Below are 16,635 nucleotides of genomic sequence, written 5' to 3' on the forward strand. Positions count from 1 at the left end.
TAGAAAAAATTGTTTTTCTTTCAAAGATAATATTTTCCAACACACTGTTATTAGATGAAATTTATATCAGTATCAACTATCAACATGTATCAGGTTGAATGAAAGGAACTCGGATCCTTTAAATATGAGTATTGAAACATATTAGGTAAGAACTCTTGATTATCATGAATAAAAGTGAATAAATCTGAATCCTACACTCATACTTAGATGTTTAAGATTAAAAGTAGGTTCGGGTATGCTTGCATACGTGTTTTTTCACGTTCAACGGAAAAGTTTTGTGAGAGTAAAGTTCTGCAAAGTCAAAATGCTTTAAACCAAACACACATTTAGAATTAATATGACTACTTAAAAGTCTATATTTATCTTTTACATTTTTTACCGTTTAAATATAATCTAATGGTCTATATATTTTTTTAAAAATTTCATGCAATAACAAGAGTTCTCACTTCTCACTTGATATAGCAATACTAAACAATTTTTAGTATTCAGACATATTAGGTGAGAAAACTCTTGGTTATTATAAAAAATGTGAATAATGATTTTGAATCCCACAATCATGCTTAGATGTTTAAGATTAAAAGTAGGTTAAAGACTTAGAATGTGTTTGCCTATGCGTTTTTTCACGTTCAACAAAAAAATTTAGTAAAATTATGTTGAACATTTGGAAAGTGAGAATGCTTTAAACTAAACACACACTTATAGGAGGCTATCCTATACCTTATTGATGACTAATTTGATACCCATATGAAATACTGAGTGTAAGCGTTTACCATAAGATCACATAATAAACTATAAATTAAATAATAAAAATTACAAAAAAAATGTTTTTTCTATTCTCAATCGCTAACATTTGACATCAAATTTGTAATTTCTAAAACAAACAATAATGTGCCTAGCTTACTCTTTTCACTCATGTTAAATGTATAATATTCCATTTAAAACTAACTACTTGAATAAACAAAAAAAAAATCAAGATTTGCAACATTACAAAAGTGAAAATGGGTGTTTCTAGAGAACCAAAAAAAGAGGATGTGCAAAAATGAAATAGTCAAAACTACAATCATGAACTATTACATTACATATAATGATATTCATGTACATGATGGACACTATCATGAATATCTCTCTCTTCTCTTATCTCTCACTAGGTGTATCGTGAATATCACATTTCTATTACATATATCTATCTAAATGTGAATTTTGTAGTTTTTATTGTCAAGTAATAGGTGCAAGAGCTATGAGAATTGCACGAAAATAAACCAGGGTTTCAGCTTTTTGTGTTTATCGGAACAGTACGCAGCTTTGCTAACACGATATTAAGTTATTAACACAATCTACAGCAGCCATAACATTTACTTCCAGGAGAGATGAACAAAAAGCATCAACAACTCACCAATATTAGATAACGTCTTTCAAATGGAATGAAAGGAATACAAAGTTATCTATATAATATTTTGATTAAGAAAAATACAAACCAATGTGATTGAAAACTATTCCCAGCCAACAGTAACAACATAATGTTGAATATATTTTTACCTGGTAGAAATAGCAATACTAAAAGTAAAAAGGATAAAAGCCTCTATGACCCCAAACTGAAGGGAATAACCCGGAAAGTTATGGTTAGTCCTACAAACTTTAAATATTGCATGATTGTCCCTTAAGCCCGGCATGAGAGTATATGTTCTCTTGTAAGAGGTGACTCTTGTTTAGATAGGAAAATGCCACTTCTCTTCCCAGTTAAGTTGATCATCGACGCTCGCTCAGGTAGAATTAGAAATTCTCCACATACCAGTCCTGTACCCCACAGACATGAGCACAAGCTCCCAAAGCATGTTAGGTATACTCAGAAGATTCACCTTGGATCCTGGAATTTCAGACCAATTCACAGAAATTTCTGAAACTGGGATTCTAAACCACTTGCATAGAAAGACTAACTCAACATCAAAGCACCACCTGCAGAGAATGGCATAGACATTATAGAAAATTACAAAGTTTTGTTTAACTTGTTTTGTAATTCAAAGGATTGAGCTAAATATTTATCGCATATTGCAACCTATAGACAGGAGCATAGTCGACTGATACAAATATGTAGATTCTATTTTTTTATATCAAATATCTGTAGGCTTGTAATTTACTAATATAACCACATATGTCAAAGTTTGTTCACTTTTGGTCCTTCTCTTGCGTGTTTTTTCTTAATCCATTTTCGAGTGACAGAAAGTTATACCAAAGAAGTGAAGATTGTAAGAACAATTTACTAATAAAAATAAGTAAGAGCAATCAGTTTTCTATTATTTCTGAATTATGAAGTAATTTCCTTTCAAAATTTACGAAATTATTGCTTTTTATAGAGGACTAAGAGCAGTCACCTTTTTAAGCGTACATTTGAAAAAAGCTTCCTGGCTGCTGCCCTAGTAAACATCTTGAAACCACACTGTGGAAGTACAAGGTCAATATCAGAATAAAAACCAACATCAAATACACATGCACAAGCACAGGAAATGCAGAAGTGGAGAAGTGATAAAAAGATAAATCATGCTAATGTCAACAGGCTTTTATGACACAACTACCATGTCTGGTGAAGCTTTCGTCATAATCTGTATACCAGTCACAAGAGTATCAAATCAAAATGCAAGCCCAAAAATTAATGAAGTAGGGAATTGCCTGTGTATCACGAATTCCAGGACCAGCAGCCAAGAGAACCACAAGATGGAAGCCCTTCATCAAAAAATTGCGGTACCACTTCCTCTGAAAGCATTAATTTAAGTTATTCAACCTAGATGATCTAAACATATGGCAACAATAAAACAAAGAATGAAGAAGGCCACACTTAACTGTAGCTAAAGCTTTCTCCTCTAGATGAGCTCTTGAGCCAAACACAGCAGCTGGGACATCAGATATTCTAAATCTAGGATCACTATCACTTGAATCTCCATGGTGATATTCCCTTTTGGCAACAGCTTGAATCTGACCGCAGAACATTAGACAATGCATATCAATATTTAGCACCAGAAATATTTGATTGTAAGATCTATGAAAACTTCCATTGTAGCATTCCATTAACCTGATTTTCAAGCTTTTCTAGGTCAGTGACTTTAGTTGCTCCATCAGCATCAAGCATAAGAAGTAGTTCACCACGTGAATGCATCATTCCCTGTAATACAATGCTTTCAAGGAAAGAAGAAAGCCTTAATTAATTATCAAGCATAGTGTGATACAGAGGCATTTGACTTTCGACATGAATAGATTTTAAGATACTACAGTTTAAATTAGACTCACTTTTCTGATTGCTTCTCCTTTGCCATGATTTCTTCCTAGAAGGATGACCCTTACCTTGTCTACTGTGTATTTCCTCACAAATTCAAAAGCTACTCTTTTTGTCTCATCAGCACTTCCATCATCAATAATTACAACCTGCTCAAGTGTCCATTGTGAAGAGAATGTAGAAGTGTATCCACAGAAAGTTACAAATGCATTTGGAACAAAGTAAGTTGAGCAAAGAGATTCAAATATGCTATGTTAGGCCAAACTGTTCTTAATGAATATAGAAAGTATTTTCACTTCACATTAGTAAAGTTCATGAGTGAAATAAAGCCTTTTTTTATATGTCCACCAGATACCCTCATCATGTAATATAGAAATTTCTTTACAGTTGATTCTAAATCAATATTAATATTCCCAACACAATAAGCTAGACTCTAAAACAAAGTTCCAAGAGAATGGAATTAAAACAGGGTTATATAGATAATATATATATATATATAATATATATGCAGTTGAATAAAAGGAACTGGAAGTACCTCATATGTAAATGAAGAATCCTTTAAAGTACGTTGATGAAGATAACTACAAATTATGGTATAAATAGAAGTATGCTTATTAGTACCAAACTTAAACAATAAATGATAAGCTACTTCACAAGAGAAGCAGTTAAATAACTAGTTACACCACTACTCTATGCATATGAGGTCCAAACCTATTCAAATAAATGGCACCGCCAAGAAAATGCATAAGAGTTTGCGAGCCAGGAGAAGTGAATCAGCCTATGGACCAGGTGCTGGACACAAGTCCTAGGAAACCCATTGTATGGAAAGTATATTCTAGACGAAATAAGGCAGGGGTTGTTAGGAGTTAGGAGTTGGTAGTGAGGTGGCAGTTAATCACTATGGGAGCAGCAGGAGTATAGACAGAGTATGGGGGTTGGAGGCATGCTTTTGGTGAGTGTCAGTTAGGCAAGTATCTTTCCCTGAGGAGCCAGAGGCTCTGGAATGTGGTGCTGTGCTCATCTTTCTTCTAACGAACTTTTAGTTATCTGTGACTGAATAATATAGTAATGCCTTTGATATCTTCTCTAGTGCTCTAACAGATGCAAACACAGAATACAAAATTTTGAAAGAAGTAGTCAAATAGACTCATTGCAATTGACATTATACACACAACAAAAACTGCATGGCAGAATGACCAAAGTAGACTGACTAAGTGGCAACCATACCCAAATCCTTTTATTAATATTAACATTGAAAACATAAATCTAGGTAAAAACAACGCACTTTCACTTACTTCATAGTTTCCTCAAGAGCTCCTGGAAGCCTATGCTCCTCATTGAATGCAGGGATAATCAAAGAAATATACTTTGTGGCTGGATCAACAATATGTGGGCAAGGAACCTAAATATGCAAGAGTATCAATTAAAACCAATTCATAACAATGAGCTATCTTCATAAAGTCAAGCTGAAACATAGGCTAAAACATGTTTCCTCCAGACCTGCAATCTTCAAGTTGTACAATTACAATTTTCCTATACCCTTGCAGCAAAAAAGTCACCATTTTGCATTACCAAATTCACTTGTCAATCCTTTGGAAAGAAAAAAAATAATCCCATTGATAAGAGGTGATAGGTTGAAAAGTGGACTCGTAAAGTCGACTTATTTCACTAAATTAGACTTCTTAAATGTTCACAAAATCCTGCTTATCTACAGAAATAACACAATACAAACGTGCAAAGGGAAACATTTACCTGTTTCAATGAGCTAGGATCTTCAAAAATAGCCGGAACTTCAATATGCCTTTTGAAAATCAAAATGGAAATATTAAACTAATACTCCCAATCCATATACACATACTACTAGATGAGTAAAAATAAGGACATACTGATGGTTGTTTCTTCTTTTATATGCTTCAAAAAACACTACAAAGACAAACCCTAAGAGCGCAATCGCAGTGAAGGTGACAAAAAGACAGATATAATCCATTCCTATTCAGATGCTGCAGCTATTGCAAGCTTCGTATCCCTGCCATGAAGCACAGAGAATTTGCACACATTGTTCACATTAAACAACACATAGCACATAAGGAATCATGTCATTCAGCATACACACATACATTCAAAACAAATGAAAATGAATATTATTTTGTCAAATTCAAAACATTGATTTCACCATCAGCATGGAATAAAGGAAATTCATCACCACTGATTGATTTAGTGTATAGAAACACATTATGGCAGGAAACAAAATAAAAACTGAAGAAGCAATGGTGGTCAGAACAGAGTCAAACCATATCGATCATTAATTTTATTCATATATTTATTTTTTTTAAAATAGTGAACGAAGGGAATGGAGAATAGTGAATCGAAGATTCATAGACGAAGATGAAGAAGATGAAGATGGTTTGGAAGAATTACCAGATTGAGCTGAACGAAGAGAGAGAACGCTCAACGTCGTCGATCAAGACTTCGAAGTTCAACCCGACCCAAACGCACCGTTTTAGTCGCTCGGTTCTCTTTCCCGGACCTGAGGTACAAAGACATAAAATAAGAATAAGGCCCAAACCAGAAATAATAAGTTAACTTGTAATGGGCATTTGAATAATGCACCTCCACTTTGAATCTGCACCTCCCAGAGAAAGATGAATGGACAAAAAACACTCTATCCTCTCTTTTTCTATCTTCTTCCTCTAGTAACACGTGTCGACCCTTCACTTTCCCTGCAGTGCCCTTCACCCTGCCCTCTCTTGTGTCACGTCCCACGTAGCCAAAGTGTGTTTCTTCTCTCCTTGTTCTTGTTCTTGGTCAACCCTAATTTGAGTTTGAGTTTAGGGGGAAAAGGAAACATGGAAGATAAGCAAAGGCAATCAGAGATGGAGAGGGTGACGGTGAATTTGTCTTCTTCCTCTAGTAATGTATAACCCTCCACCACATCGCAAATCTAAAGGATTTTTTTTATTCCAAAACACATATCACTCCTAGAACAACTATTCTGAAATAGTTTTTCTAGAAGAATTTTTTCTATTCCAGAATATTTCATCTGGAAGTGTATATGTAATCTGGAATAGTTGTTTCAGAAAAGTATTCCAAAATGGATTTTTTTTTTTCTATTGCAAAATAATTGTTTCGGAATACCTATACAATTCGATAATGACTATTCCAGAATATAAAGAGATGGTAAGCTTCTCTTGCGCTTCGATGAGATTTTTGACAAAGTGGTGAAGAAATCAACGACAGACATCACTCGATGAAGAAAGAAACGAATACTTCTCCACTTTAGGTACTACCATTTTTTAATTTGTTTCCAAACACTCATATTTGATTCTCTCCATTGCAATTGCGTGCATGCATGCTACTTGAAGTTGAGGTGAAGAACTTTAGAAAGGGTAGATTCAAATGCTCTTATAATGTGTTCAATATAAATCGACACTTTCGGCAAAGTGAATTGGGTGTTGCTATTCCCACCCCAATGTTTGTTTGTTATTCTTATTTCCAAAATAAATCATTGGCAAAAACGCATTTTCTTTGAACAATATACACAATAGAAATATACTTTCATGTGTTAAAGAGGTGTGAACATGTGTTCTATTGCATATATTGTTCAATGAAAAAGTGATTTTTTTTTTTTTTGTGTACAGAGAGTGCACACTTAGCATTATGTATTTTAGATCCATACACAATGATGATGTGTTTTCATTATGTATTTTGAAATTTAATTGTTTATATTTTTAAATCATTTTTTATGCAGGATAGCTTTTAATGATTCATTGACAAGTGAGCAAAGCACATAATGATTCATTAATTTATATTTTTTTATTGACAAATATTAGTTGTTAATTTTTTTGGTAATGGAGAGATTTTAAACTCATCACTTCTCTCTCTTCCCAAACAAGTCAACCTTATAACTCATATAATGATAATGATTCACTAATATATGAACAATGCAAGTGTTTGAATTGATGCAAACTGGACCCTTGATTTAGTCGATGCAATCTCGATGGCTTCTTTTCAAACACACATGACAGACCAAAATATCACAAGCACGTCAATTTATTGTTCTACTAACAAACCCAAACACTCACCCAAACGTATATGGCAAGTGATGTTACAAAAATTGGACTGCTCATGAATCTATTATTGGATTAATGGGTCATCAAAGGTATACACGAGTTGGACCGAGTAAGGCTCTTGAAGCTTAAGTTTGGCTTGCAAAAAAAATAAAATTGATTGCTTAAGTTTAATTCATTTACTTAAAAGAGTCCAATTGAAATCTTGACTTTGTCTCATTAAAAAAATCAACCTTGAACTTGGTCTGTTTAGTTCATTTAAAACTTAATTATTTTTTATTTTATGAATTTTAAAATTATTTTTAACTTTATCAATTAAGCATTGTAATCATTTTAATACTAGATAATTATCTACTAATAAAAATAAAAATATGTGTTTAACATGTGATATGTGTAACTAAAATTTTTAAACTATTAAAAAAATCGTTGCTTTTTTACTATTACAATATTACAAAAAAGAAACTTCAAAATCAATTGAACATTCTGAACAAAGTTGAATCTACATATATAAATAACAAAGACCAATAAAATCTTCATCAATTTTTTTTATTAACATGCAAAATGATTTATATATCAAAAAAGAAGCTATGTTAAGCTCAAGTAGTATTCAATACAAGCTAACCGAGTCTGCTGGACTTTGAACAAGAGTAGTGACACTCCAATAAAACATTACGCAAAACCGTTGTTAAAAAAGCCATTATAAAAAATATATTGTGTTTTTCTTGTTCTTTGTGAATTCGTGGAGAATAATAACATGCCTTATATATGCAAATACCTATTTCATTTGAAATAAGATACATTAGCACTAATGATCTAGTGATAGTTTATAACACAAATATCTACCAACCACAATCATAATAAACTTTTATTTTAAACACCCATTTTATTGAAATTTTATAAAATAACTATGGGTACAATATAACTCAATCACTACAACAGCAAAGTCTCGCAATTAAAATACATCCGTAAAACTTCTTAAAACCTAGGCTACTGCAATAATCCCTACAATCTAAAGGACGGTAGCATTTTCCTATACACTTAAAAGCTTGTCCAGTCGTTGTTCCTGCAATGAGAATAAAGTTCACAATGTCATGGATAAAATTTCTTGGTTGTGAAAATTCATCCTAAAATTGGCTTGGAAGTATAAATTTTCTCATTTCCCCCCTCTTTTCAGTAAATAAACCAAGAAATAATGTAAATAATTGTTTTACCCTACAAATTATATATTGGAAAATCAATTAGAGAAGTGAAACAAATTTATTTGCTTGAATTACCTGAACTCAAAATCAATGCAACAATTAAAATTTCCAAGAGAAAGCGTTGATGAAAGCAAAAAGCCATTTCCGATGGATTTTAGTTTCGAATTTTGATAATTATATCTGACTCTTTATATATACTAATACATGAATTATTCATCGAGGATTATCATACACTTCAAAAATTGTATGTACAAAATTATTAATGATAATTAATGTCATTCATTTAATTCATTTAATTCATTTAATGAGACTTTAAGGAAATTAAATATTTTCTATACATACACCAAAGAAAGAATTAAAGATGAGTAGACATAACATGTAAAAAATGAATCACAATCTAAATCTAAAGAATCATTGAATCACTACTTAAACATGCTTTAGTTACTATACATACACAAAAGAATCACGGCTTAAACATGCTTAGTTACATATACTAATACATGAATTATTTACAGAGGATTATCATGCACTTCAAAAATTGTATGTACAAAATTATTAATGGTAATTAATGTCATTCATTTAATGAGACTTTAAGAAAGTTAAATATTTTCTATACATACACAAAAGAAAGAATTAAAGATGAGTAGACATAAAAGTAATGTAAAGAATGAATCACAATCTAAATCCAAAGAATCGTTGAATCACTACTTAAACATGCTTAGTTACACATATATATGAATTATTCATCGAGGAGTATCATGAACTTCAAAAAAAATTGTATGTACAAAATTATTAATGGTAATTAATGTCATTCATTTAATTCATTTAATGAGACTTTAAGGAAATTAAATACTTTCTATACATACACAAAAAGAAAGAATTAAAGATGACTAAACATAAAAGTAATGTAAAGAATGAATCAATCTAAATTTAAAGAATCATTAAATCACTATGCTTAGTTACTTAATGACCAAAATATGCTATCAATTTTTTTTATCAATATATAAAACTCAAATTTAATTACGTCATACTTATTTTTTAAGAATGAGTAGTTGACTTTCAAATCTAATTGCACTATAGAACGACGAAAAGGAGAAAAGTTTCGTCTCTAATTTAAAACCCATTCATTTTTGGATTATTATTATTATTAAATGATAAACCTTTTATTTAAATTAATTATATTTTTATAGATGAATTAATTACATTTTTAAATTTTGAATATTTCTAATTTTTTATTTTGAAGTTATATAGTTCAATGTTTTTTTCCTGTAAATATTAAATTAAAGTATTCAAATTGATTATTATATGGGCCTTTCCCAACGAATTTCTTATTCGATACCCTCTCCTCGGATTGCTATTCCAACTCCTTTGCCAGTTAGTAAACTGGAAACAGATATGCTATGTGGGGTTTGCCCAACGGTAAACCTAAGCAAAATTGGAGGAGAGGACCTTAATTTCTAATTTAAACTCTTTTTTTTACTTATTCAAACAATTTAAAATTGTCAAAAAATATATATTTAAAAATTAAATTCACCCAATAAAAAATATAACATCATTTGTTACGCAGAGCACATTATTTTTAACTACGTCTACAGAGAAGAAGCAAAACCTATATTTTTCAGGGATTAAAATAAATTTAAATTTGGAAAATACAAATAAAAGTGACTCATTTAAAAGATAAAAAAAATATAAACCTATAAAAGTATCTATATTTTATTAATTGATCATTTTATGTTTTAGATTTAACTATACTTTTGATACCCGTGCTTTATTCTGTGTGATTTAATTTGGCCTATATAGATTTAATTGATTGCATTTGTTATTATAATTTTTTAATTGTTTTTTAAGCCCAAAATTTTACCAAACAATTAACAAAAATATACTAGAAGTGTAACGTATCCGTGAGTTGTATAAACTAGTAATATAAAATGTATAAAATATTTCAAGAAAAATTTCTTTTTCATTCTTATTTATATTTTACATATTGTTTCCTTTGCAAATATATACAAATGAATGATATGAAATATCTCAATTACATTTTTTATAAGATAAAAAAAATTAAGGGATTTAATTTAAACAATTAAAAAATTATAACAACTAAATGATTAAAATTAAGGAAATCAAAGTCACTCATAAACTAAAATATAAGGAATAAAATTACAATTATTCATGTTTTCTTTTCCTTGTAGTATTTGTGTCAATAATTTCTTTTTTCCCGCTATGTATTTGAACAATTATTACCTTTTAACTTGGTTGTCATACATGGTACACCATGTCCGGCGTGGAATCACATATCATGAGTTCTACAGCTGAAAATGTTTCCATTTCCACATAGCACTCGCAAGAAAACAAAGGGGAAAAAACCATCTCTTAATAACTGTTTTTCAAGGTTTTTTTTCTTCAGCTGAAAATGTTTCCATTTCCACATATTATAAACACATAGTACTAGCAAGTTCCAACATGTGACACTCGATAATGCGAACTAGTGGTGGCACCACCTACAGATACAGGCCTACACATTTATTGAGTCGATAGTTCAAACCCACAATACCTTCAAAGTTCAATCTCAAAGGACTCTTGAGTCTTGACCCCCCAACCTCATCAAAAATTCGATGAGCACACATAACATATGAATAATAATCACTAAAGGTAAAGGGTCTTGCAGCTGCAAGCATTGACAGACACAATTCTCCATTATTCTTGTGAAGATTAAAGTAAGGTGGCACTTGACATGGGTCCTAACAAGCCATGATTAAAGCCATAAGTGGGCACAGGGGAAAAAGAAATGTGGTCTCTTTCTTCTTCTTCTTCTTCTTTTTTTTTTTTTAATTTCCCTTCACTTTTCTGAGCCATTAGAAACTTTACGGAGAGGGAAAGGTTGCCAATGCCAATTGTAATTGTTCCTTCTCCACGGATCCTATCTTGACCATTCTACTAAACCAAACATTACTATTATTTTACCATATTCAAATACCTCTATTGAATGATAGTTTAATCCCCATAAATCCTTCTTCCGATATTTTCCAAAGCTAGCTAGAATGAATATATTATATCCCAGGTCATTTTAAAATTTCAGTTTATTTGGCATTTTTCTAATTATCGAATATTTTTGTAATATTTAAGACGGTTCACGGATCACGGGTTAGATATGGCACAATTTACCAGAAAACAGTTTGCAGAGGGGAAAACATGAATTGGGCAGTTTTTGTCTCTAGATTATTCAGTAGTAGTTGCAAACTCTTGGTTCCATTAATTCCATCTATACCTTTAATGCATTATTAAAATTTACACTTCGTTGTAAACATCTAGGTAAATTAGTGAGCAAAATAAGCATCGTTAGTAAACAACTTTTTCAAGAGGCATTGGGTTTGATATGATTATAATGTGTTATATAAATAGAATACTATAATCTACATTGAAAACAATATTAAAATTTTCCTACCAAATTTTCAACTACTAAACTTCTTTCCTGCTCTAAATATAATGAAAGTGAGTTCTTCTCAGGTTACAATATGGAGAGATAAATTTACAGAATAATCAACAACCGGTAGAAGCAGCAATAATACTCACTGTGTATGTGTTTCGCCAAGACTTGGTGAATAAATTTTAAAAGCGGACTAGAGAGAATTATTTTTATTTCTAAAGTTATAGTGGCGAATAAATTAAGAACACATTTCAACTATAGACAGTTCAAGTGCGCTATTTATTACTGGAAAATATGTCTGCCTGGAATAGATTAAGATTCTATAGCTAGCAATAAGAAAAAAAAGTAAGCATAAACTGCGCCCCCTTGACAAATTTGTATTAGCAGATGTCAACAAAAAGGACAAATGCAACCTGGATTCGGTCATCCACTGTATAACCTTCAATTTAGTACCCCCATTATTCATGCTACATTACACTTTCATTTTCCCCAAAATTCAAAAGAAAAATACAGATCAAACAAGATCATCAACAAATAAACCAATAATAAGCCTCCCAAAGTTCCAAAAAGACTAGGAAACCAAGTTAACAAATTAAGACAAAATATATCTCTTTTAAGACCCTAATGAAGATGAAGATGTTAATGTGAAGAGAGGAAGGAAGCCCTTAGACACACGCACACACACACATATATATAAACTCTGATGAGATGATGATATTGATTCACAGCTTTGGCCTAATGAGCCATGGCTACCTGAGGTTGTGACTGTGACTGTGAGTAACTGATGCTTCTTTGGTTTGGCATGGAAAGCATAACAGTGTGATCCAAGAAATCCTTAAGCTCCACAACAGACTGAAGAATGGTTCTTAGATCCTCAGCACAGGAAAAGCCAAAGCTTCCAACTTGCCTAACAGCATAGACATAGAAAGTTATGCACCCTTTTCTGAACTTGAACCTTGCCATCTCACATCCATTGAGGCCCCTTATGAGCCTCTTGTTGACATCACCAAGTGCTATCTCTGGTGGCCAAATTCTGTCCACTGAGGCCTTCATGGCCTCAGTTTCAAACACAAAGAGGAGCACCTTGGACTTCTTGGTGCCAAGGCCAAGGGTGAGGGTGTGCCAAGCATGGTGTGCCAAGATGGTGAAGTTTGTGGGCAAGAATGCTGTGGTGGAAGGGAAAGGGAGCTTGTCCTTTGGTTTGTTGGTGTTGTTGGTTGGTGGGAAAGAAAGAACCTTGAGAAGCTCCAAGGGTCTTGCTCTTCTGATTGTGAAGGACTTCACTATGAACTGGCCTCCAAATTTGATACCCTTTACCTCTGAGCTTGGCTTGAAGGAGAAATCAGAGTTCTGCTTTGTGCTTTGGTCATTGGGGTGTTGGTGCTTTTGCTTCTTGTTCTTGTTTCTCTTCTCTTTCTCTCCCATGGCTAGTGGGTGAGGAGTTGAGGGGTTTTGTTTTGGTGGACACAAAATGGTTGGTTATCTATCTTGATTGATATCATAACATAACAAGACCAATCTACAATGCTTTCAATGGGATGTACTATGTAGTAGTATTGGTGTGGTACTCGAATTTTTCTTGGTGGGTTTTTTTTTTCATACTAGAATAATAATTCGTTGCAGTCAAGAAGGTGGAAAAATACTTGACATAAATTTTCAACCATTTTAGAAAATAAACAGGGCACTTAACTATTCTGATTCTGTACATATTTCTAACTCATTTGGAAAGTCATAGTTAGGACTAGAAATTAAAATATTTCATCTATGTATTAAAAAATGATAATAGCACACTTATGAACACCCAATTTTGACCAAAATCACCACGGGAAGAGGACAACATTTTTTAACTCACTTTTTTTATTATTGACTGAGAATGGAAGTCACAACTTTTTTGTAAATTTCACTTCTTATTTAATGAATTTTATCCATAATTTTATAAGTTTTAATAACTTTTAATTAATACAAATGTATTAATAACCTTACTTAAAATAATACTTTTTAACCTTTTCAAAATATTCTTTAACCCGATCAATAAGAGGCTAATCTATTGAATACCAATAGAGGACACACTAATCCACTAGGTTTCACCTTAATGGTGGAAGTTGAAATAGATATATGAAAATTTAGGTTCGATTTCATTGTCACTGTTTTAAAAAAAATGTTTAAAGTAAAAACCTGTCTATTTTTTCTTTAAAAGTTAAAACACTAATTAACTGAGTAGAATAATAATGATTTGTTTTAACTGAGATAATAGTGGCGCAACTTGACCCCCTATTTTTAGGTAGAAAACATTAGATATAAGTTTTACTGTTGAATTTAATTAATGATTCGAAAATTTGTTCAACATTGAATTCATGTGTAAGATTTTAGGTGGAAATTATTCGGTTTTTAAAGCTTGAAAACAGGACAATACTGAGACTAGCTAACTGCTAAGCAGCGAATCTCTGCCACTCGTGCGTGCCCCAATCAAGTTTTGCCCCCAAGAGATAAAGAAAATATATTAAAATTCATATAATATACTGTAAATTTGTTATAATTTTTCCTTCTAACTGTACCATAACTAAATAAAAATGTTTTATAGATTCCAGCTAATCCTACTGATCTATTGCATTGATGTGAGTAAAGTTTAAGATAAAAATAAAAATGTGTTGTCTTCGTTAATGGTTGTTGTCACTTATGATCTTCGCATCAAACAAAAAGTTATCATTGCAACAAAAAACAATTGGTACACGCATAAAACAAAAACAAAACACTATCAGTCGCTCTTATCCTCTAACCTAATTACCTAACCAATCCATCCACCAATTAAAGATAATTATCCACTAGCATATGCCTCGATAAATAAATAGATATGTGCTAATTTACACTTACACGTAATTTTTAATGTGCTAATTATTTATTAAAAACATTTATCATTTTTTTCTCAAAATATCTTCCCATCACAAGTAGGAGATTAATCTATTAAAGTGCATTCATGCATCATCCTTAAATTATGTTATATAGTGGAGTGGAATTGCATATATTAGAATTCTTGGTGTACTTCTCTAGTTAAAAAAACATAAAAAAGGACAATTTTTGTTCATCTGCCAATGCGTGAATCCAATTAAATATGTGGACGATGTGTTGCATATCAGAAAGGGGATCTAATATTAATCTTGGTGTGTTGTCAATACCTCAAGCACCGACACAACTAAGCAATCTTAGGTGCCCAATTTAACTAAAATAATTTAGAAGATCATCATGTGCAACCATGGGATTGTACTCATTAATCATAATTACCCTTCAAATGAGTTCACTAATAGAGATTGGGACCGCATAATGATGGTCTCATATAGAGAGAGGAAGTTGAGCTGCTCTCAGCAACCATAATAGCACCCATTTGTTTAAAGGTCTTTAGTTTTCATAGGATTGCTAAAACTATTTTAATTGCTCACAGTGTGAACATCCATATTATAGCAGGAATCGCATTAATTATTAATTATATATAATATGATATCAAAACTTCAAAAATCCAATATGATAAATTTCTTATTTCTTGAAAATATAGAAGTACTAAAAAAAATGTTTGTCTAATCAAAATACAAGTCATGTAATATGACTAATAAGTAAGCCGTTGCTGTAATATTTTACTAATTTTTTAAAGTTGAGTTGAGTAAGAGGTCAACATGCAATTTCAACAAAACCATAAAATGAAATAGTTTATTGTTTAATTTAAGAATTTAATTTAAAAACATCGAGAGTCGAAATTTTTTTATATTATCATCCCATCATAATAATTGCTTTAAAAATAAATTTAACACTCCATGATTTCTAATTGAATGAAAATAAAAATAAAAAACAGTGCAAGAAAATTAAATTTTCAATTTAAATGTGGCCATATGAACTTCAAAATATATATACGTCATGCGACTGTGTGCAGATTTCGATCTGATATATAACTGTAACACATTGTATAACACCACACAGCATTCTTCTTATTTACGCATATTAAAAGATAGTGGTTGCTGTATATGCATTTGATACTTTTATTGAAAGAGGAATGAGGAGGTAGGCTTACCTCATTTGACAACCTGAAAGTTCTCTTACTAATAAAGGCGTCATTGCCTTCAACAATAATTATAATCGAGAGAAGAACATGAAGAGAGACAAACTGCAACAACAACTTTATCCTTGGTCCTAGCTAAGAATAATCAATAATTAGTTTCAAGCCCATAAGATAGCTAAGCTTTTATGATGTTCATCTAACTTTAGAAGGGTTTGCAATAATTTATTCTCAGTAGTAACAAGAATATAATAAATTGAATTCTCTCTATCTGTCATGACTTAATATGTCTCTACTCAATTTGAAATTTATTAGTAATTCTATCAAAAAGGAACATGTGTAAAAACTTTTATCCTTGTGTGTGTGTGTGTTTTTGTTATGGTTTGCTACAAATTATATGTAGATCTTATAAATTTTGTTGAAAGGTCTTTCAATTTCAAACACCTGAATTGATAGGTACTTTGATATAAGGTTTCAACAAAAAGTTAGCTCTTTTTAATCAACAGGCTACTTCATAAAGATCATGTCTACATCCTCCTAATTGGCACGAAAACTACCAATTATGATCAATAATCTGACATGCAGAATTTCCTGTAAGTCTAACACAATCAAATAACTGATGTTGACCTATATTTTTG

The 16,635-nt window shown here is 31.5% G+C and overlaps 2 protein-coding genes and 1 long non-coding RNA gene across 3 annotated transcripts; all 3 read right to left on the minus strand.

Moving 5' to 3' along the window:
• Nucleotides 1-1,370: 1,370 nt before the first annotated feature.
• On the minus strand, nt 1,371-5,982 carry LOC114395255 (dolichyl-phosphate beta-glucosyltransferase-like). The gene is made up of 12 exons (XM_028356982.1): nt 5,876-5,982; nt 5,684-5,792; nt 5,152-5,291; nt 5,018-5,066; nt 4,561-4,667; nt 3,801-3,846; nt 3,280-3,414; nt 3,065-3,154; nt 2,836-2,967; nt 2,665-2,748; nt 2,370-2,434; nt 1,371-1,953 (listed from the first exon to the last, which is right to left on the minus strand). Exons 3-12 carry the CDS (start codon nt 5,250-5,252, stop codon nt 1,761-1,763), a joined length of 1,002 nt encoding a protein of 333 aa, XP_028212783.1. The 5' UTR covers nt 5,253-5,291; nt 5,684-5,792; nt 5,876-5,982; the 3' UTR covers nt 1,371-1,760.
• Nucleotides 5,983-8,195: 2,213 nt separating this feature from the next.
• On the minus strand, nt 8,196-8,733 carry LOC114395045. The gene is made up of 2 exons (XR_003662941.1): nt 8,607-8,733; nt 8,196-8,395 (listed from the first exon to the last, which is right to left on the minus strand). It is a non-coding gene; the product is annotated as an uncharacterized LOC114395045 (long non-coding RNA).
• Nucleotides 8,734-12,215: 3,482 nt separating this feature from the next.
• LOC114394547 lies at nt 12,216-13,596 on the minus strand. The gene has a single exon (XM_028356158.1). It carries the CDS (start codon nt 13,378-13,380, stop codon nt 12,691-12,693), a length of 690 nt encoding a protein of 229 aa, XP_028211959.1. The 5' UTR covers nt 13,381-13,596; the 3' UTR covers nt 12,216-12,690.
• Nucleotides 13,597-16,635: the final 3,039 nt, after the last annotated feature.

The sequence above is a fragment of the Glycine soja genome, chromosome 18 (assembly GCF_004193775.1).
Source record: "Glycine soja cultivar W05 chromosome 18, ASM419377v2, whole genome shotgun sequence".
Classification (NCBI taxonomy): domain Eukaryota; kingdom Viridiplantae; phylum Streptophyta; class Magnoliopsida; order Fabales; family Fabaceae; genus Glycine; species Glycine soja.

Excerpts from the sequence above, each read along its gene's own strand:
- LOC114395255 (XM_028356982.1), bottom strand. The coding sequence starts at position 5,252 with ATGGATTATATCTGTCTTTTTGTCACCTTCACTGCGATTGCGCTCTTA. Across the intron at positions 3,155-3,279 it reads AAGGAGAAGCAATCAGAAAA|GGAATGATGCATTCACGTGG; the intron begins GTGAGTCTAATT and ends ATTGTATTACAG. Across the intron at positions 2,968-3,064 it reads TAGAAAAGCTTGAAAATCAG|ATTCAAGCTGTTGCCAAAAG; the intron begins GTTAATGGAATG and ends TTCTGCGGTCAG.
- LOC114394547 (XM_028356158.1), bottom strand. The coding sequence starts at position 13,380 with ATGGGAGAGAAAGAGAAGAGAAACAAGAACAAGAAGCAAAAGCACCAA.